The sequence below is a fragment of the Grus americana genome, chromosome 5 (assembly GCF_028858705.1).
Source record: "Grus americana isolate bGruAme1 chromosome 5, bGruAme1.mat, whole genome shotgun sequence".
Classification (NCBI taxonomy): domain Eukaryota; kingdom Metazoa; phylum Chordata; class Aves; order Gruiformes; family Gruidae; genus Grus; species Grus americana.
Genome location: NC_072856.1, coordinates 10,205,510 through 10,228,937, shown reverse-complemented (window position 1 = coordinate 10,228,937; position 23,428 = coordinate 10,205,510). Strand labels below are relative to the sequence as shown.

The following is a 23,428-nucleotide window of genomic DNA, read 5'->3' as shown; positions in this document are numbered from 1 at the left end:
TACAGGTACCTGTATGTAATACAGTAAAACAGGTCTACGTAGGGCCTAAAGGTGTTACTATTATTAAGGGTAATATCAACTTCAAAACTATAGGCCTGTTCTCATTTCTTTTCCATGTGTCTGTGATATCAAATAGTCCCAAGAAGAGAACAGAACTATATTAAATTCTTTCTTAGTTGCATGAAATTATTGTTTTGTGCCCCATTTTGTATGTCAGCGGCCCTTTAGAAATCCAGTATGTGCAAGCAGGCTAGATCTTCCAAATGAGAGGAGACTGAGGGGATAACCCTAAAGACACAGAGAAACTATTTCTTAATTAGATGTCATACACACGTAGAACCCTTGCTCATGGCCACGTAATTTCAGTTGGTGTGAAAAAAGACGAGAAAAAAGGACAAGAGTATTGCCTTTTTAGGAGCAGTTAGTGTGGTCATACCAGATACATCTGTGCTCTTTTTTCCATTTGTTTCTGGGCTCTGCCAGGGGCCCCCTGGGAATTTCCCTGACCTACATGTCAGGTGTTGACAGGAGGATTGCTAATTTTGGTAATTTAGCACACTGTCACTTGGTAGAAGCACTTCTGTAGCTTCTTGATTTTCTTCTTAATATTAAGTATATATGAGATTCATGTTCGATATCTCTAAAAATCCTTCTGTAATGATGGTCGTGGCCATGGAATGAAACAAGACGAGGTTTTAGTGTCCAAACCCCCAAATTATGTTTGAGTGCTGTAAAGTAACTGTCGTGTTAACAGCTTTGTCTCTCTGGTCTCATTTATTTTATCAAAACACAACATCTATGGAGAAAGATTGAGTTAAAACATTTCCAAAGTGTTTGCTGTCTTTCTGAATAATGAATTGAATTTTAATAGGTTAAATACAAAATAGTAATAAATTACAATTGCGCAATTTCTTACAGAGTTTTTATTAAGATCAAAACTTATTTGTTCAGACTAGATTTATATAAATAAATCACAGTACATTTTTACTTGTGTTTAGAAGATTGTAATACATATTATAAAATTAAGAAAGTTTTTGTCCCTCAAACCATCACTGCGAAAGGAATCATGCATTATTTCTACTAAATGAACAAAATGCCCACGTAATTGAGAGAGCCTTGATACAGGTATGGCTCTAGTCTCCAAAATTAGACATGAAACATAGAGATACCAGGACTATTTATTGAACAAGAAATAATATAGTACAATGTTCATGTGTTATTGAAAACAAAAGTATACCAAAACAACACACCTCTCTTCACGCACCTTTGCAATGGGTATTAAAAATGACAGCTGGCCAGCATGCAACTGAGTAAAACATTCCAGTTTTACAATGTCTACGTTTGAGCAAGAGAAGGAGGAACTAAAAAACCCAGACAAAACAAACAAACAAACAAACAGCCCAGATGCTTACAAGTCCTCATGTCATCTTCCTCTCTGTGCCACGTGTGCTGTGTTCGGTCAGCAGCTGAGGTATGTCCTGATGATTAGTGTCCATCACTGCCATCTGGATTCGTGCACTTTATGGCCCTTCAAGGAGATGGAGGTCCTTTCAGGGAACTGCAGGACCCTGCAGAACTTCCAGCCGTAGTTCCTTGCCCCACCGACTGTATGAGTAATTAACTGTAACCGCAGCTTCTAAGACTAGTCAGCCCTGAATGTGCAGTGCCCTTACAAGATAATTCCCACCTTGCACAGCTTGGTTCACATATTGTAAGGCTGTCACTTCAGTACAGAATTACGGTTGCAAGCAAGGCCTTGCACTAATTACAGCAAGATTCCAGGTGCCGCTGTTACAAAGTCTGTCTTGCTGCCATTTTTCCCAGCACAGAGGCCTTCTGTTAAATTCTACAGTATTGTGGATTACTTTCTCTACATGCTTTTTTTCTTGTAGATAAGAACATTGTTTTCTCACTTGATACTGAGATGTAATCATTTGACAATGCACTGTTCTAAAGGGAAGAAAGCATTTAATTGATGACACTTCAGATTTAGTCACCTAGTTATGTTTTTTCACTTCTCTCTGTTCAAACAAAATGCATTAACAGTAAAGTAATTGCAGATAGATTTCTAACTGGGTCAAACAGATTTTTTAACCAAATTTCCAGTCCTCTTTCTCCCTTCCCATTTATTGTGTGTTATTATTAAACTAAAAGAGAGTTTGCAGCTATTTTTTTCAATGACAAATAGGTCCCCTCAGTGCTCTAATGTTGCCATGTGATAAACATGTAAATATGTCTCTTGTACCTCTGACTTTGGGTGCTCATGTTAATATAGCTACCTATCATGTTTGGTGTTTAAAAACACAAAAATAAAACCAAATCAAACAAAAAAATCAAAGAACAAAAACTACCAAAAAAACCCCCAACAACTATCCCCTCAAGCCAAGAGGGGTACACTGAAATAACCTATTTTTCGTTCTTTTGTGTTGCCCTTTGCTGTTGTCTCACTTGGGATTGAACCAGCAGTTCCACCACTTGTAGTTAAATTGTACTTCTATATAACGTTTCTCATATGTACTACTTTGCTGTTTCATGGATTCATTGGCATAGAAAGCTGAACTGTGCCTTGACTGGTAGGAACAGTTTGAGCACTGGGTCTTTTCTCCTACTTTCAGGTAGTCCCTGCTTCCCCAGATTGAGATGCATGTGTGTTTGTCCACTGTCAGGCAGCGGACATTTCATTTTACAGGGAAAAATGAAACAAAAGAGAATAGAAATGCTTTTAATGTCTTGTGATTTCAGGGGAAACAGATAAAGAAATATTTCAGCACTCAACTGCAGAAGGATTGTGCTGTGAGTATTTTGGCATGGGAATATCACACAACTGCCCATTATACTCTGCCTCAGTGTCAGTCGCTTGGAAGGCTTTCCCATTCACACTGCTTTTTCATAAAATATCTGAAATGGTGGCTCGTTATGGAAAACTAAAAGTAACAGTTTAATAGCACATTGTTAATGAGTGAAGTGGGATTAAAATCTTGCTGAGATGCATTTCTAAGCGATTTCCTTTTCTATTTTAGAATTACGATACTTGTCATACAGCATAATTATGCACTCACAGGAAATAAGGAAACAAATGAGGGTCGTGGGTTTGGAATTATTCTTGTGAGCCTTCTACTAATTCACCTCTGAGAATCATAGTTCAGAAAAGAAAGACTGAACAGTATTGGGATCATAATTTTCTCTGGGTTTCCAGGTGATCTTGCAGCAGTACATCCTCTGTTCCTTCCACTGTGCTGTTGTATTATCGTACTACGGTCCAAAGACAGCAGCAGCGTACTGGCCCACCAGAACCATAGCATGAAAATATTTCAGGTCTAGGGAATAGCATTGGTTAAGTGGAGTATAAAGGTGAAGAGTGAAGTATCCAAATACATAAAATAGCTATCATTCCATATATGCACTGCTATGATAAGGCAGATATTTGTAAAAAGCACATAGTAATGCCACAGCCTGAGTAACAGTTTGCAAATCATGAGTCAGCAAGAATTAGGAGAATTTAATAAAAAAATATGTTTTCTTCCTCATCCCTAAGCCTTTGAGGTATGCTGGATTCTACTTTAAATGCTCACTGAACAGAGATTTTTTTTTTGTTTGTTTTTTGTTTTTAATAGAACTGTCTTCAAAATCATTCTCTTGATGCCAGACCCATGAGAATTAAATAAACTGAGTATGGTAATAAAATAAAAAAACACTGGCAATTATAATGATACTACTTTTCAGTTGATGCCCCTTTGAGTTGCTAGAGACAAATCTTAGAAAGGCTTCTACACTCGTCCATGGACACAAAATGAGCCTCCTGCATAGATGTTTTCCTGTTTACAGAGGTTACTGTTGCTAACATTGCAGTGGGAGAACGTGCAGCTGCCTGCTCTGCATTCCAGGCAGGGATGCATGTATACTAATTTGTCCAGGAAATGAAAGAACTCTACTCCAAAGGAACAAGTTCTCCTTCTTTGCTCATGCACATCTCCCCGTGTTGGCTCCCAGGACACGGGCCTGAGTAAGGAGTGCAGGATTTTGCCTGAAGTGAAGATCATGCATGAACAGATATGAACATCGTATTGTACCACTGGCCTGCTGATATAAAGCTTCGGTTGAAAGTGCAGTGAAATAGTTTTGCCAGGGCAACTTTATATCTGTATTTTTCATTCTTCTGGAAATGCTCAGTTAACTATCTGAAATTTTGCTTGGGCAGGTTTTGAAGAGCTGTTTAGTTTGCCAGTGGTATCCTTGCATGTGGCAGCTGTATTCTCCACAGCATGGCATGAGATTTTGGAAAACCACTGTACTTACAGGACTTCTGCTTTATAGCTGCACCAACCATTTACAACAGATCCGAGATTTCCTGTGAGTGCCAAGCTGTGCTTTACCCATTAGCAATTCTGATTTTCTGGAAGATCTTCAATTGATAGGTTATAAAACTATTTTTTTTCAGATTTTGGATCAAAATTTCAAATATTTTCTTCAATCTGTGCATGCATATTTGTGTCAGCAAAATTGCAAACCCAAAATGCTTGGTGAGCATTCAATACATACAAGATATGAAGCAATGTGTGTGCACATAAACTTATCTAAACTATATATAAAGACATGGGCTCCCTATCCGTAAGTATGTAGCAGGCAACTAGATTGTATAAAATACCCATATTTTGCATTTGCAATTTTAAAATAAAAATCCCCATGTTAAAACTTGAATCAAATTCTCCTAGAAAAGTTTGAAGGAAGAGAGAACTCCATGCATGGCTAAGGAAGTGGCAAAAATTTATCACAGGGGCTCTTGTTCCAGGGCATAGATTTCATCAGGTGGAAGAGTTCAGTGCTTTAATTATTTTTTTTTAATGGTCATATTTTATCAGCATTTACAATATATCATCATGTATGACAGCCCTGTTAATTCTACTACAAATAATGAAGACTTCACAGGCACTATATATTTGGAACAGCATTTCAAAATGACATTGGGAGTGTGTGTGCACGTGCACGCACATGTGTGTGCTTCCGTATATGATAAAGCATAGCCGCCTGTGATATGCTTCCAACTTTTTGCAGTCTCATGGAAACAACTGAGAAACATTGATTGGAAAATCATCTGCAAAGGTTGAAGACTAACAGCCTCCATGTTATACAGATGGGTATCTTCTTTCTAAAAGAACATACTGTCATTACAAATACCATATGTATCTTGTTCTCACCCAACAGAACTTTTTTCAGTTTTTCAGATGTGAAGGATTTCTGCAAAGAACCATATTAATTTGTTTTCATGTAAGGTGAAAGGAGGCACCAACTGAGATTGAGGATGCAACTTGTCATCAAAAATAAATGTCTGATGACAATCATTCTTGGAAAAAAAATGATTTCAAAAGCTATCCATACTGCAAATACAAGAACCATATTTGTTGCTGCTTCCTGTATTTGTTGGTTTTCGTTGCTATCATGTTGCTTATAAAACCTGGGTTATTCTAATGAACAGATATTATGACTTGAATTTGGGTAATGCTCACGACCAAACAAATAATCTATCAGTAGCAGTAGTGTCAGCTGGAGAATTAATGCTACAAGTGGATAACATTATGCTACTTGAAACCAATAGCTCTTCACACAGTAGAAGACTGAGGGTCCTATTCAGCAAATATTCAGGGTCCTATGGCTGTGGCCACAGAGGTTCCAGAAGCTCTCGCTGAGTCTAATCCTGATTCAGGAACCAAAATGATATGCTGTGTATATATTTCTCTGCACAGCCTGGATGCGCTGGACACCCTCCCCCACTTGATTCCTGGGAAGGAAAAAAATATGTCTCTGTTTAGCTCAGTGACATGAAAAGCAATCCACAGTAATGAAATCTAAAGAAGTTAGCCAGGCATGTATGAAAAGAACAGGATGCCTGTAAAAAGGGAAGAGCTGTCAAAGCCTAATTGTGGGCTCTGGCTGCAATAAAATTTATCAAAGAGGGAAGACAGGTTGGATATAAGGATGTAGACAACTTCTGCTAGGAAACACTTCTCATGTTCTGGGAAATTGTAACCATTACACTATTCCTCACGTGCTTTGTCAAGCTGTTCCTATCAATGCTTGGCTACAGCCGAGAGCTTGGTGATGTGTTTTCTAAACCCAGCTCCCAAATGCTCAGGTATGCATTTCAAGTGTGGCACTTCAGCCTGTAGCTAGCTTGTCATTGAGGGCACAAACATATAGGCAGAGCTCCCCGACTTCGCTTGATCTTCTTTCTCAGCATACTTGCATGTTGGCAGCACCCATGCTCTGAAAAGGCATGGCGCAACACGAGCTGGGAGCGCTCAAAGGTCTTCCTGCTGAAACTGTGCTGTGGTGGTCCCCAGGCACTAGTACATGTAATCGCTTATGGACACAGGGCAAGACTCTGGTATTTTTGCCATTTTGTAGCATCTTCCTATTGCCTGACAATTATTTAGGAACTGCCTAGGGTTAGCGCTTACAACCAAGGAGGTAAAGTCCTCAGCTGCATTCTAGTAACATGGCTGCACTCTGGTGCATAAAGTATACTCAGAGAGGCTGCAAACTGCCTGCCTCTGTATATTAGGTGCTTACGGCATTGTTCGTGGCTTGATACGAATACGATGGTCTCCTGTCTTTCAGCACTGGGGGTAATATTGTGGCTGTTCATAAACACAGTAATTTCTTTTGACTGGGATTACTGCCTGACTTCTGCCAGTGATAGCAACTATAAAAGTAAGTCACGATAACTCTTAGGAAGCAATTTAGTTAGATCTTTGATGAATGTTTGTGTCTCATGAATCAGAATTAGCATTCCCTGTATTGGGGAGAGGATTAGACAGAGGGATTAAAAGGACATCTTTACCCCACTGGACTCTCTGGAATAGCCCCTGAGGATATGGCTAAGAAAGAGTTCAACAGGAATGCCAAATTTCTGCTGAATAGGTTAAAAGGGTGAGGAAGCCTCTTCGGCAGCCATCCAAGCGCAGAAGACCTGCATAACATTTCTGCTGAATAGGGCCCTAAAGACAAAAAACAAAACAAAACAAAACAAAAAAAACCATAGGAACCTTGAAAAGCTTTTCTGATTGTGTGGCTTCTTATCAGCGCCTCAGATCTCCAGAGACTCTTAAACATTATTTTTAGTGCAGTTAGGCATTCCTTGACATGTGCTAGTGGCATGGATGATACATTCTTACAAGAGAAGAAGTCAAATTAGGTTGATATATATATATATATAAAATAGGTCTTGGTTGTTCTGTAAATAAGGTCCATTTCCTTATATCAATTATCAGTGAAAGTTACCCAAGATCCTATTTAAAAAACAAACCCAAACTCTTAATTCAGTGTATAATGTTTGGTGGTTTCATGTATATATTAAAGCCATTAATTACTTTCTGTTCCCCTAAAACTGAAAAGAGCAGACTTAACTTGTGTGTTATGTTGACTTTTAATATTGGTGTTTCCGAGCCCTTTTCTAGGATTTAGTGCATGCATGTGGATCTTGGTTTTGTTCATAAAATTTTATTGAATTTCTAATGCCATATGGAAGAATTTTCGCAATTATCGTAATGGGGAAGCAAGAAATAAAAGTCTTACCTCTGCAAGAGGATGCCAGTGAGCAATGGGTTTCCGAGGGTATGAAAGCATTTCGTTCCAGTGGTCGCGACCTAGACTTTCTGCATCGTTGCCTACTTGACATACTCCAATGACCTCATTGTGACCTATACTGTGAAAATTTTCCATAATATTTTTTTTCTTAAAATTTTACCTTTAGAACCATACCATTTACATATTTCATTAGAAACATTAATCACAGATTTTTAGAATTATTTCTTGCCTGAAAAATGTAATGAACTGTAAAATATATAGGTTTTGCTCTTTGCATTTCCCACTAATCAGAATAATTTAGTATTTTCCCCATTGTAGCATCCACTGCGTGTCTGTGTGCATTTGTTTCTTATTTTTGCATGAAGAATGTAGAAAGTTCTTTGCCTGTGTTCTGTAATTAGTTGCAAATACAAGTAAACTCTAGGCCACAATTTTAGAAATGGAAGTGTGTGTCTAAAGGGTTGGCGTAATTGTGCACAAACAGAACATCAGTGTGTGGAATGTCTGATTATATGTTCAGTTACTGCAGTTCTGGTCAGCATATATGCTGCTTAGTTATGTCAGTAATGGATGCAAATCTATATTTTAAAATTTAGAAAGGAAATTCTGCCTGTCAATACAAGAGATTTTAGTCTTCTACCAAAGTCAACATAACATTAATTTCCCATTTATTGGGAAAAAAATATAACTTTGTTTCTGGATGCAAATCTATTGTGCAAGATTTTATAAGTGAATAGATGATGTTATTTTACAGCTACAGGTATCTCACCGGTCGTAATCCATAACAGCTATCGACAAGTTAATTTGGTCAATGTTTTCTGGAGGGACGTCAAAGACTATGGCTTCATTGTAAACGGGATTAAGGGTATTCCTCTTGGTGGAAGTTTTTCTTTTCTTTAGTCGCCTTCCTTCACACATTAAAGAAACCTTCACGTAGGGATCTGTGTGAATCATAAGAACAACATTGGTTTTTGTTTTCTTGTTTTTAAGCAAACGTAAATTGAAAGTGAAGGGGGCAGCCTTCTTGTATGCCCATGCCTGCTTGCAGAATTAGTCACCTGGACCCGACTGGAATTTGAGCGTCTTTATTACCATGGAATGCCTGGGAGACAGTGGAGCTTTGAAAGCTTTACCTGGTTTACTGCTTATAATGAACAATTTAGGATCAGGAAGCTCCTTGTTGTGTACTGACTTCTCAAAGGGTATTAAAATATCCACTGAACCATGTTATACATGACTGTTTTATACAACAGCCTGTGTATCAGCCTATTTATAACAGCCTAATTACTTGTACAGATTTGCAGGACAGACAGAAAATGACGATATTTTACACAGTGGGATTTACTGATGTATGGTTAAATATAATTCAAAGTGTAACAATTAGTGCCTTATATTTCTTAAGAGAATTATAATTATTTTTAAACTCCTGAATGTAGTAAAAAAAGCTATTTCTTTGTAGCTTCTTTTTAGGAGCTCTACAACTCCCTGCTAGTATTTAGAAGTCATCTATGAACTCTTATTTACATTAGCTTCTTGTTTTCATCATCAAATTTTGAAAGGGTTGCTGAAAGGAGTCTGGGATGATCACTGCTTTGTCCATATGCCAACAACAGCAGAATTGGCTCGGTGGCTCTTGGAGACCATCAAAGAGGGTCAGTCTGCCTCTGTGCTGTAGCCGTAACAAATAGTCTGCTGTACAAACAAATTCCCAGTGTTATGAATGCAGTTTGGGTTTGGCCAAGTCGTGCTATTCTGAATCACAGTGGCTTTAGAAATAATAATCTTGCTGTCTTTTTAAGAGCAGATTATTTTAAACGGTTGGAACAGAACAAACTAAAATACATTATTTACTTCTCAAAAACTCCTGTACTCAAGTAACTCAAGAGCTTGCAGTATAAGAACCCTCTTCTCAAAAATCATTCTGGGAATTGACAGGGCTGAGTTCTGTGACTCAGGAGGGAAATGGTACAGAAATCCAAATGGAGCATTAAATTCATTCCTACCTGATGCTCCTGTGATATCCATTGCCTTTAAATTTCTTGCCTTTATTATTGTAATAGTTAGTCTACCAGCTGTTGGAAGGTAGCAGAGTGAAAACATCAGGTCACCAAGATCCACATTATCCTGTTCCAAGGAGAGACACACAAAGTGAAGCAATAATAACAATTTTCCCTACCCATAACAGGAGGTAAAGATAAAGTACACCTTTGGGGATCTACAGTTATGCAAGCAAAAGCTGAATTCTCATTCTGAAACACATCTGAAAAAGTAGATAACCACCTGCATACAAGATTCAAGTCGCTATATTTGTTGCTACACCACCAAAGTTCTCAAGTGTAAATATGGTTATAGTTCCTAGCACTCAGTCCTTGGAGATGAAACACATTTAAGTGATGAGATACAGTGTGAGGCACTGGAATACCTTTATTCTATTTTATGTTTTGTAGTGATTTGTGTGTATCGTTGATAAATTGCAACGGATCTTTGTGCCTTTCCTTCTGGTCTGCATAGAGAGGTTCACAGAAAGAACATTGGTGGGGCAGGGCAAAGTTTTATGCCACTCTCAAGCTTGCATAAACTCAGGTGTGATGGGTGTGAAGTCACTGTGGTACTGGGGCAGTCTCTGCTGGAAGCAGAGGAGGGACATTACCTCCTGTGCCTTGCACAGACAAGCTCCCTCAAGTAAGCTTATCCACCTGCTTCACTGATAGAATGATTTGCAACCCTCTCCTTTGTCACTGGCATCAGGGTTTCAGAAAGACAGTAGAAAAGGAGCAAACCCTGTTTGCAGTTACAAAGCATCTGCCTTTTTTTTTTTTTTAAAAAAAAGGATATCCAGCTCTTTTATTAAAAAAATATAGTGAATAAATGATTGTATTAAATGATTTCTGAGATTTGATTTGCATTTTTTTGACTGAACAGTGAACTGGTACTTTAATAGACTGTGTTGGGTTTGCGTGGCAAGGTTTTGGTAGCGGGGGGGCTACAGGGGTGGCTTCTGTGAGAAGCTGCTAGAAGCTCCCCCTGTGTCTGACAGAGCCAATGCCAGCCGGCTCTAAGACGGGCCTGCCGCTGGCCAAGGCCAAGCCCATCAGCGCCTCTGTGATAACATATTTAAGAATAAGAAGAAAAACACTTAGAGTGAGAGAGCTTTTGCAGTCGGAGAGAGGAGTGAGAAGATGTAAGAAACTCTGCAGACACCAAGGTCAGTGCAGATGGAGGGGGAGGAGGTGCTCCAGGCACCGGAGCAGAGATCCCCCTGCAGCCCGTGGTGAAGGCCATGGTGAAGCAGGCTGTCCCCCTGCAGCCCATGGAGGAAGGATGAGGGGGTGTAGAGATTCCACCTGCAGCCCGTGGAGGACCCCATGCCAGAGCAGGTGGAGGCACCTGAAGGAGGCTGCGGCCCGTGGGAAGCCCACGCTGGAGCAAGTTCCTGGCCGGACCGGTGGACCCGTGAAGAGGGGAGCCCACGCCAGGGCAGGTTTGTTGGCAGGACTTGTGACCCCGTGGGGGACCCCACGCTGGAGCAGTTTGCTCCTGAGGGTCTGCACCCCGTGAGAGGGACTCCATGCTGGAGCAGGGGAACGATGAGAGGAGTCCTCCCTCTGAGCGATGAAGAAGCGGCAGAAACAACATGCGATGAACTGACCGTAACCCCCATTCCCTGTCCCCCTGTGCCGCTGAGGGGGGAAGGTTGAAGCTGGGAGTGAAGTTGAGCCCAGGAAGATGGGAGGGGTGGGGGGAAGTGTTTTAAGAGTTGATTTTATTTTCTCATTCCTCTACTCTGTTTTGCTCAGTAATAAATCAGATGAATTCCCTCTCTAAGTTCGGTCTGTTTTGCTCGTGACAATAATTAGTGAGTGATCTCTCCCTGTCCTTATCTCGACCCACAAGCATTTTGTTATGCCTTTTCTCCCCTGTTTAGTGAATGAGGGGAGTGAGAGAGTGGCTCTGGTGGGCACCTGGCCTCCAGCCAGGGTCAACCCACCACATAGACCTATGTGCTGTAACCTAATATTTCATTCTTGATTTAAAAAAGTTATCCTGTCCAGCAAATTCAAAGCTACATTCTAGGTTTTATAAAGAAGGGAAATACAGCTATTGTGGAATATGTGTATCTTGCCCACTTAGCTTTGTGCAATAGCTTCTCTCCTTTCCCAGGTTGTCTCCTTCTGTGTCAGTTACCAAAAAATGAAGGGTGGTGAACATAGAAAGTGAGCGAAAATACCTTGAAACAGCACTTAACAGGTTAGTGTTTGTGTCTGAGCTAGCTGCTGTACAGACCAATGCCCAGAGCCTATGCGGTCACTTTACGTAGCTTCGTGAGTTGGCAGGGGAGACATGCAGGACAGAAAGAATTGCTGTCACAGTGTGGTAAAAAAATATTATGTTGGAAGGGATTTCTAGAGGTCACTTGATCCAACCCCTTGCTCAAGAGAGGCATCTTTGCTTTAGATCTTCTCAGCTTATGCAAGGGAAAAAAAAAATAATCATGTACATTCATTCAGAAACAGGTCCTTTCCTTGTGCTGGCATTGGAGACAGCTGTTGTCAAAGAAGGAAAAACCTGGTATTATGGTCCCTTTGTCAGCAATAACTAGCTTTTAACCCTGACTTGACTTCAACTATCATCTTTTTCACTCTAAAGATCAGTGTTTCATGGTAGCTGTAAAGCTAATAAAGGTTGTGACAATATCAACAGCTGATATGACTCACCCTGTTTAGTGTTTCTTGATGGCTCATACTTGGAAGCAGACCTGCTGCAACAAACTCTGTGTCACTGACTCACTTTGACTGTGGGAGGACCAAAGGGCTATTTGAGAAGGTGATGCTGTAAGAAGTCCTACAGACTAAAGTGATGTCAGCATATCAAGGAGAAATTTCTCTTGTCTAACACGGGCACTTAACATTACAGGAGGAATAATTGATCTCTGAAATTTTCCCAGTGGTCATCTGGAGCTTGATACCTATAACCTGGGGAACAGGAAGCAAAGATTTCATTTATCCTTCCCATTGTGAGGGAGAACAACTGCCAGAATTTAAGTGTACTTCTCCAGCTCCGAGGTGCTGAGATTCATAGCTGCGAAATTTTCTGTTGTGCTGCAACTCTGAGGGGAGCAGAATTTCATAAGCCATTTAAAGAAATTACTGAGTGAAACCACTTTTTGACAATTTGGTGGAATCTGTCACTCTGGCAAATTTTGATTGAGAGGTTATTTTTCATGAATTGGTCACAACCTTTTAGGAGAATATGGCATTGTTGAATCACTCGGGTTTTCCCTAACCATAAAGAAGCCCATCAGGCATCTGTTGTTTTAACTGTGTATCTTGGCATTCTTAGATATTGTCAATGATGTCAAAGTCATTCTGTATTCCTGTTCCACACGCTGACTAGTAGTTCGTTATGTGAGTACTGTAAATGCTTTGCTGTTACTACCAAATACAAGACTTTCCATTCCAGACTTGATCATCCTGAATGAACATTTTAAAACCTTCTGTCCTTATCAAGAAGTTCATAGGTAAAAGAATTACTATACAATTGGTTTAGATACAAATTCCAAGAAAAAATGTTAACTCTCTGCTTAAACAAACTGGTTAGGAAAGAAGAGATCCCATGTGTTGAATGCAGTGTTAGGAACTATGCCATAATATACTTATCCACAAGCTTTGCCTTATGTTTGAAAAATGATCATCACCTGCACTGTGACGTATTTTTTTTAGCAAATGCTGCAATGACAATAATACTTTGTTAATGCTTTTTCGAAAATTGCAGTAGGCATTATACAGGAAAAACATTGTTATACTGCAAACAGAGCCTGTAGTTTCTTCAGTATTCTCCAGTTCTAGAAGTCATAGGTGCTGTAGCAATAGATCACAGATGATTGTGAGATTCAGTCTGTTTGTAAGCCAATGCTTGTAGTAATCTACCCATGGCAGTCTGAGAATGTAACTGAAGGCAAGCTCACAGCCAGCAGCAGGAAAGAGACATACTTCTGGCATGCAAATCCTTCTCTGAGTCTGAAAAAAAAGCTCTGTCTTCTCACACTTTCATTTTGATTTGTAGGGAATTAACTACTGCTCCACAATACTGGTTACTTGTAAATGTTTTCTTAATTTTGGAAAGATAGATTTTCTAACAGTGAGTCTTTCCCGGTGCCCTGGCTATTCCACCCTGCTTACCCCTATTTTCTGTAATCAAAGGGAAACATTTTTGACTGTTCCAAACATCGTAAATTTTGCTGTTGTGGCTTCAAGGTTCAACTTAATGAGGGATTGTTCTTCAAAAAGTATCACAAGCCATGACTGCACCACAGAATCTGCATGTGTGTGTTCATCTGCCTGGGTAACCGCAGTGGAACAGGCAACATGCTCTGACTGGAGATGAGTGGTGTCACAGGAATGACAGTTGCGTCCAGCAAACACAGGTCCTTACAGTTTCTTAACAGCTTTTAAAAGAACCAAGGTCTATGTAGCAGAGCACAGAGAGGGTTATTGTACATATTCACTAGTTTAAAATCACTGAGCCACATGGCTTAAGCCACGGATTGTCACTAAAGGTGTACCAAATGCTCAAGAAATAGCTTTAAAGAACAGAATTAACAAGCATAGAGGATAGGATCTGCAAGGATTATGCTTCTGTTTGAATTGAGTACTTATGTGTCACTACGTATGCTTGACAAAATGTGGCGATATAAATATTACACTGCCGGAGACATTTTTAAATTCCTGCTTAGGAAAAGATTTCATAATATTGTAGGTTATCAAGTCATGTATTTTGTACATTCCAAAATTGTGTCTAACTTTATTTAGTGTGGTAGTAAACATACTTTGCAAGTTACAGTGCAACCAGGACAGCCCTAATATAACCAGACCAAAAGGCTGGTTACTAGTATTAATACCTTAAAAGAAAACATTCAAAACAAATATGCTGTGATAAACATACCTAAGGTCCAAGCTCCTCTCCCATTGTCCTCAAAAACTGTCCACAATCAGAGGAAAAAAGCAGTACCTCCATTTTTAATCTATAACCTGCTCATTCCTGTATTCTAAAAAAGGTAGAACAAGATTGGTGCCTGCTTTGCTTTTCCAGTGCCCCAGGCTTCAGCTTTGGGCTTGGGGTGATGGCTGCATGCCCTGATGTTGCTAGCTGTGCCTTACAGTGAGCCGCACAACCTGTCTGATGTCTGTTTCTGATAATCCTGCCTAGATTTGCCTCTGAGCCTGTGTTCTGTTAGGGCAGTCCTTTATTCAACAGGGCAAGAGCGTGAAGTTTCCTCCTTAAAAAATTGCCCAGTGTTACCTGGGAGAGATAGATGTATTCAATATTGGGTAAGCAGTCAGCTGGAGAGTTCAAACCAGAGGTGTAAATCACAAGGTTTGCCTGAAAACTGTTTCTTCACAAAGGCGATGAATCCCTTACTGGAACCTCAAAATAAGTACGACACTTTCCTTGCTGTTAGGAGTGCAGAGATATGACCCTCCTCACATTGTGCTTCCTCTTTGTTCCATTTCTGGTGGAAATATTTAATATATCATAAAAATAATAATATTTTAATAATTTCTAGTGGCTTCTACTGAAAGGTTTATTGTTCCTGCTTTTCCCAGAAAATACTTGTGGTTCCCCCCCCGTAAAACTAACAAGGTGATAATACGTTTTTTAAAATGCTGAATTCCAATGGTAATGGTAATAGCTTGTTAGACTATAGTCACACAGTATTTATAGATTTTAAAATTATTAATTTCATTACAGATTACCCTGCAGGATAAATCACTCCTCGTACTTTGTCAACAGCTCCATGCTTGTGCTTAGGTGAGTATAACTCAGCATATTAAACAGGGAGACGTGTCATGTTAAAGAGGACTGTTATGATGGCTTCAGCTTTGATTCCTTGGAGGCTGCATTAAGAAGCTCAGGCTGGTTCAAACCTTCTCAGTGAAATCTGGAAGTTACCTGGTAGTTAGGGAGTTTCTGACAAATGGGGATGAATTTGGGAACATTTTTCTCTGGTGGATGGGTTATCCCTTCTCATAAATACATCTGGGTGCAGAAAATAGGTATGTAAAATCACACAAAACAGGCAGCAAGGGATGGAAGGAAAGAAGATAAATTTTATGTTACAACTTCCATTTTTGTCTCTGGTCTAGAAGAAAATATGCTGTCCTTGAGTTAGGCCATCATAAGTTTTGTGCCCATTTCTTCAGAAACTTGCATTTTGTATTTCTGGAGCAGACAAGCTGTGATAGGCTTGCTATCACGCAGTGCCTGTGCGCTCTAATTAAAGCATATGTCTCCATTATACCAGGTTCCTCAGTTCCTCATCTATAAACAGACAGACACTACTTTTTAACTTTTCTGGAATGTTGCAAAAATAACCCTAATTATGGATTGTGAGGTGCGCAGATGTATTTTTATGCATCTCATCAACTTACCATTAATGGGAGCACTTACAGGCAGTGATACCCTTGCTTATTTCTTCTAAAGTTGCTAACTGTTGAAAGAGGTTTTCAAGGCACTAGTGGTTTTAGAGATTTTATAAATTATTATTGCTATGTCAGAGCTGTACAGCCCAGGCAATGGTAACTTTGCATACTACCACCTTTAGCAGTTATACATGTCTCTGCAAAGGTCACTGGAAAAGAGAAAAACAGCAGAGGTTTCATGAAAGGAGATGATATCATTTGAGTTTCTGAAGCACAGAAAGGATTGATTACCAGTATTTAATTAAATTATCTCTTCCCCCCCCCCTAGCTAAGGAGCATTAGTTGTATTTTAAACAAAAAAGAATCTTCCTAGTTATTTCATAATGTTTACTGGAATTAATGGAATCACACTTCTGTAATGCAAGACATTTTTTACTCTACATCATTCTAATATTTGATAATGTGGGATTTTGAATTTTGCAGGGATTTATTTTAGAGGAGGTTCACTCTGCTAAGATGAGGATAATTTAAGTATACTAGGTATATGTGTTATGTCTAAATGAATTAAAAATACTTTAAGAAGTGCTATCTGCTTTTTGGGATATACATTTATTAAATTGTTCCTCTGTGTTGAGAAGTCTGGATTCAGATTTGAGTGAGCCAAGATATTAATTCAGTTCAGGTACATGTCCAGGACACAAATATTATGCAAATACCATACTAAACAAATTTGAGACTCTAATCTGTTTGAGAATGATTGTAAATCTAAAGTATCTAACATGATGAACTCATAAAGTTATCTCTACATTTTTGATTATTTCATCATAGAATTATTTTGAGTTATATGTATGAGAAATGTATATCAAGAAAAACTCTTTAGAAATGTTTGATTTTAATTGAATTTGCACGTGACTAGAAGAGTGCCAGCTGCCTTCTCATTACATGTTTTAGGATGAATAGAGAAGATATGACTGGAAAATTCTATTTTCATGATATTTTAAATCAAAGAAATGAACTCTAGTAAAGTAGGCATTTATTAATGCCTCAATCAAACTGTATCTACAGAGATATGATTAAGTAAAGTTTGTGGAAAATGGGAATGGCCTATCTTTTACAATTATTCTTTCAATACATCAATGTCAGGCTATATTTCATGTTTTAAGTTAATTTGCACATTGTATTATTTTTTTAGTGTGATTCCATTTTTTGCATTTCATTTTCTTTATTTCTTTTATTTATGGTTTTCTTAAAAAATGAAAGCAAATAAGTAAAGAAGCTTCTAGAGCTAGGTGTGTGAAAATGTCTGATTTCACTTACTAGGAAAGAACATTAAAAAACCATTCTGAAGCTTGGTTTCACTATAGCGAAGGAAAATAAGAAAGCTGAAGTGTTTGCATATAATTCACTCTGAATTTCATACTGCTTTGGGTACACAATATAATTTTCACATCAAGTCACAGACTGGCTATCAGCTTGTATGCCTATACAACTGTACGAACTGTAGAAGCTAGTCTGATGGGATGCACAAAAAGGCAGGAGAAGAAAGGGCACCTTTGAATCCCTGGTATTCTCTCCATGGGCTTGGCTGTGGCACGGCACTTGCTACTTTGCACACATTGGACCTGAGAGATTCTTGCATAACTAATACAGTGAAAAGTATCACCAGCTAAAGAATTTAAGCAAGAAAGCTTTACAAGAGGGAAAGAAAGCGCTTAGGCCAGCCAGCTGACAGAAGGTGTTTTGTGTTCTAATTTAAAAAAAAAAATTTAAAAAAATTCCTCTGACAACTAAATTCAACTTTGCTGCTTAACTAAGTATGTAGCTAGATTTTCCTCTATTAGGATTTATATTAGTAATGCCAAGATGATACCACAACAGTTTCTATTACCTTTTCTCTAGAGGTATTCTGGAGCACCTTATTATAGTCAGACGTCTTGCCTGACAGACCAATTCTGAATACCACAACTCTGTGCTGTACTTCACAGGAACTGACAGAAGTAGGAATCCTTCCTGCAGACTGGGTCGTAGAGAGCTACTATGATTATCAACTGAGGGAGTGTATGTTCTCATTTTAACTTACTCATAGTTTTGCCTAGCATCTTGGCAACTTCTATATAAAGACAGTATCAAAAGTAAAGCATCCAGCAGACAGCAGATCCTCTATCTCTGCTTCAGAGCCTGGAGATCTTTTGATGTAGATTTTTGGGTTTTTTTCTCTCCTGTTTCCATCATCCTTGTGTCATGTCTACTTTTCTTTAAGGCAGATCACTGCGGTCCACATAAGGAGGATTCTCCATATGCAACTTTGTGTTGTGCCAGTCAGTCAAGATATCTTATAAAGTGGGTAGCTGGAGTCAAAAGGATAAGCCTTTTACTTTCATATATTTCAGAACAAAGATCACGTCTTTGAGAAGAACAGACACGTAACTTGCCCTTGCCACAATGTCCTTAGTCCTTAGTAAGTGAAGGACAGAGGCCTTTTCCTGTAGGCAATGTACTTATCTCTCTAAAGACTCAACATCTCCACTGCCATAATTTAAAACCTATAAATAGGATGGCAGTGATTAACTGAAACTGCCTTTCCAATCGGTTAGCTGCATATTGTCCTCAGTTATCTGAAGGCATTTACAGAATATATTTGTTCTTACTGAGTCATTCAAGATAAATTTATTGCTAAATTATTCTGTAATAAGATCCTACTTTAAAAAAGCCTTCATTCAGTAAAGATAAACTTCACACACATACTTATTTTTACACATATGCTTAAACCCTATAGATATTACTGTCTTTGAATCCTTTACATAGATTTCCAATTCCCAACAACTAAAGTGCTTTGCTGAATCTTGGCCTAAGAGTGAATCTAATGAATTATCGTGTAGCTATTGAGATAGAGATAATGTCTTAATTTGTCCCAAACAAAATTGATGAACTGGGGAGATAGTCTGAATTGAGCTAATGAAAATTAGTAGAGACATGATTGGAAAAGCTGGAGTACTTGTCCTGTTTATGTTTGTGTGGCCATGTCAGAAATTGATTTCACAGAAAACAACAGAAATGAGGAATTCTGAAAAAGAAACTTCTGTAGAAAGTTAATATAAGTAATTTTTAACTTCCTCATCAGTTATTAAGAGGAGGAAAGAGTGTGTACACAGAGTTGTTTCTGAAGGCTTGCTAGATGGCATTGTTGGTCAGAGGAGTTAATCAAAGTTGAAGTTTTTCCTTCCAAGTTAAACCGTTCCTCTGAAAACTATTTTGTTTTCTTGAATTGTTACTGCTTTATGCAACTCTTCTATGACTTGTTGCATTCTACAAAATACACAGTTCAATATAGATTTAATAATACAAAAAAGTCTGCCCTGACTCTTCTTTTCCAGGCATTGCGGGCTGCCTTTTAGAATTTTGACTGTTACTGGGAGGCAGGGGCTGCCTGTGTATGTGTGTGTGGAGGACAGGCAAAGCTTGAGAGCTAGAGGAGATAATTGCATCTTCCTGATCTAATATTTAAAAATGAAAATGTCATAACCTATAAGACGTGAGTTTACAAGTGGTGAGCTGTGGACAGATTTGCTCCTTTTTTTTCCAGTGTATCCCATTTCAGTGTAGCCCACCTTGTCACTGTTTACAGGTTGCTACCTTTCGAATTGTGCTTCACAAGTCTTTTGAAAGGGAAGCCTCTTGAGGGTGGGTTTGGTTTCACAATGCTAAAGCTTTAAAGGAGAGTACCCTAGCAAAGAGTTGACTTAAACCTTTCTCTCTGCAAAGGAGGCAGTGGTGCTTTAGAAATGTTGACAAGCTTGGGAACAGCAATGAAATGTAAATTGTTCTATATAGGAATAGATGTTTGGAGGGCAACTGTTTACTCGAAAGGAAATATAAGGGAGAGCTTCAGCTGGAAACGTAAGAGTTTTGATGTTAGGTGAAGATGGTAAAAATGGAAGGACAAGTAGTTCAGGCAGACAGGGCATGCCTCACAGAGGGAAGTTTCACAAAACAATCTAACAGTGTAATCTGGAAGAATGGGCAGTAGTTTCCCAAAGTGAGACTCAAAGCTTTTAATGACTATCCGTCAGTATCTGTCATGTCAAACCCAATAATTTTTCAACAGACTGTAATTGATTTGGATTAGACTTCAATTTTTTTCTGAAATACTGAGATTACAAAAACAAAGAAAACCAGAGGTTAATGGCATCGTAGTGCGCAGTATCTTGCAATAATACAAGCTAATCTGGGTGGGCCAACCTTGCTGACTTGAAAGAAAACTCTTGATGAACATCATGCAGATGGAAAGAGATGAGAAAATAAACTCATAGTTTCAAGGCTAAATGCTGGTTGCTTGTAAAAAGAGGAGACTAAATTACATGTTAAGTGTTCACTATCTCTAGGCAAATGTGAGCTTGAAGAAAATGAAGCAGCACATCCATTCTAATGCATAAAATTATTTCTACCATGAATTATTTGCCAGTTACCTCTTCCTTTGATTCTGTCATAAATTGAAAGTAATGTTTAATTATCTCAATATCCCACTAATAATGAAAATCTCAAATACATCCAAGAAAAATTGCAAGGGAGGGAGCTGGTTTTAAAAATAAGTTAACTAATCAAAATATTTTAATCCAAACTGTCTTGCCTGTTAATATTTTTTCTCATAGTGTATTAAAATGAAAATGTCAATTTAAACTAAATCTGTATGCAAATTAATGGATTGGCCTTTCACTCTACCTTGAGTTACAATGGGGCTGCATGTGAACTCACAGCTCCACTGGAATACCAAAAGATGCGCGAACCCCACTCAACTATCTGTTCATGTACAGGGACTGAAAGCAGTCAGGATGCCAGGGCCCTGAGGGCACTAACCAGCCTTACTAGCCCTGACCACCACCCAGGGTTTCCCCCCCCACCCCACCCATGGCCCAGGACCCCATTTCAGCCCAGCCTGGGGCTGTTGTTCCCTGCCCCAGTGACACTGAAGAGTGCTGGTCTCCAACTCCCCACCAACCACGGGCCCATGGCCTGGCCTGGCTTGGCCTGTCCCAGGGAGCTGGCTGATGCCAGGGCTGCCCCCCAGTTCCCCAGCTGATGCCAGGGGCTGCTCCCCAGTTCCCCAGCCGATGCCAGGGCTGCCCCCAGTTCCCCAGCTGATTCCAGGGGCTGCCCCCTAGTTCCCCGTCCTGCCCTGCTCCTTGGCTGGGGCGGTGGGACGGGACCTGGCTGGTGAGGTCCTGCCCAGCAGCACCAGAGCCCCCCTCTGCTCCTGGCACCCCAGCCCCAGGGCGCAGCCAGCCCTCGTGCCCTGCTGACACAGTCTTAAGGAAGGATAAAGTCTTGCAGAGTGGCTGTTCTGTATAAAAAAAGCTGATACAGACATGCTGCTGAAATGAGATGATATGAAAGCTTTGGGCCCTACTAACAGTGCCTCACCTTTCCTTAGCACTGAATGACATTCTCCGTGGAGGCATTTTGTGTTGTTAAAGCCACCATCTTTTATATCATGCATTCTGAGCACATCATTCTGAAAAGGAAACTAAGTGTCTGGGTAGTGCTGAAAAAAGATGGAGAGAGTCAAAAGATCTGGAAAAAAAAATGTTCTTTTCAGTCTGCATAAAGCACCTATAGTGTTTTGTGGACGTATTCATTACACTTACATTAGGTGTTCTGTACTGACTCCCTTGCTACTCAGGCTTAGCACAGGTTGTACACAAAATGGGTAGTAAAGAAAGGCCATTTTTATAAATCTGAATCTACTTTTAGTCTAAGTTAAAGTTCGCTCTACAATTTTGTTTTTGAAGAAGTTGATATGAAAAAGAGAATAGTCCAAATAATATGGTATGCTTGAAAACCATACAGCTAATGTCAAACTCTGTGTGCAGCACCACGACTTTGTTGCCATTCCAGAGCTTTTTTCTGAGATATGTTTATTATTTTTTAAAAATCAGATATCTCTTGTTGGATTTTGCCACCTACTGCGTAATCCCATGCCAGGTCTAATTTCAGTAGAGAAAATATGGTGGTCTGCCAAACACGTATCTGTGTATGTGTCTGGGAAGGCCAGGAGGGAATCATTCTGCTCAGGGCTCTAGCGTAAAGACTGCAGAAGCTGGAGAAGCACGTGTGCGTTGTTCTTTGTAAACAGACAGCAAAGAGGCACTTTGCCCCTAGATTTTGACCACTCGTATATAACGGGGTTCTTTCACAGACAACTAAAACATCTGTTAGTGAAGAGTGTATTGCCATTAATCCAAACTCTGCCTAATAATGTAAAAATTCTGGTGATATCTGGAGATCAAATCCGAGTTCAATGAAATCCCTGGTGTGCCCTTTGTCTTTCTCTTTCTGATCCTTTTTGGCTTCTCATCCCACTAAAAAGTAATAAAAGAATTATTACCTCTGTTAATAAGGCAGACTTTTCAAAAGTAGTATTTTCTATGTGCAGCTCCCTTTAACTGCGGTGCCCATTTAGCAGGTGGGGAAAGAAGCATGGGTTTATGAATCTATTTCTCTTATTTTTTTCTCTGAGGTATGCAGACATTTTCTTCATCATGATTAAAGTTAATTTTTCTTTCAAATAGATATGTTTCCTGGGTTTTCCTGTAGTTTTAAAGCCAAGGATCAAGTATCTTTCTGTTGAAGTTTCTCCATGTGTTTTGTTTCTCTAGAGACAATTCTGTCATGTCGCGTAACGCAGCCTCTCAGGTCAGGAACCACTGAGAATAGTTCATGGTTTTTTCTGCTGTAGTTTTTTTTCTGGCGCTCCCTGATGTTGAAATTCTGTTACCTTTGAGATGGACTTGGTTGCTATTAAGTGATGTGACTAAATACAAAAAGTTGGCTTGTGATCTGTCACCTGTATATGCAATAACACTGGTGCCCTGCCAAACTCAAATGCACTATGCACAGAAAGTATCGATATAAGAGAAATGGTGTAAAGGGATCATTATGGCTTAAAAACATGTCTGAGAGCATTCCACATAACCTTCCATTAGACTGAAAGCACAACTAAATTTCACAACATGCATTTTACTGGTAACACTTCTCAAGAAAATTACCCACTTTTAACAATACTAAAGCAATTTCCATAGAAGTTTCATTTACTTCTTAGTAATTTATTTAAATGGGTCATATAGAAAAGAAAATCACTGCAAATTTCAAAGCAAAACAGCCAAAGTAAAGAGACTACTTCACTGGCTGTAATATTCAGTTAATGGGTTGGGTGAAAAGGTGTGCAGTTGTACTGCTTTGATTGCCCTTGCACAGCAATTCCATTTTAATTGCAAGTTAAATGGAAGAATATAATCATGGACGCTAAGGTTAATCCTACAAAACACATGTATTAAATATGTCAAAATAGACAACCCTCCTAAATCATCAATACCACAAAATTGTCTCATTTTATACCTTAGAATCCCTCTGGTTTTCAAATACATAAG

General features: G+C 39.2%; 1 protein-coding gene across 5 annotated transcripts in view; it reads right to left on the bottom strand.

Annotated features, from left to right (window-relative positions):
• Positions 1–919: 919 nt before the first annotated feature.
• Positions 920–23,428, bottom strand: part of SYT9 (synaptotagmin 9) — a 73,344-nt gene continuing 50,835 nt past the window's right edge. The window contains exons 4-8 of one of the 5 annotated variants that reach the window (XM_054828625.1): positions 9,588–9,708; positions 8,354–8,525; positions 7,573–7,702; positions 6,839–6,995; positions 920–1,528 (exon numbers count right to left, since the gene is read on the bottom strand). In XM_054828625.1, the coding sequence (XP_054684600.1) occupies positions 6,888–6,995; positions 7,573–7,702; positions 8,354–8,525; positions 9,588–9,708 (531 nt within the window). In that variant the 3' untranslated portion in view covers positions 920–1,528; positions 6,839–6,887. Of the gene's footprint in view, positions 5,777–6,838; positions 6,996–7,572; positions 7,703–8,353; positions 8,526–9,587; positions 9,709–23,428 lie in introns of those variants that run through there. The other 4 variants (XM_054828624.1, XM_054828626.1, XM_054828627.1 and 1 more) reach the window with 4 other exon arrangements.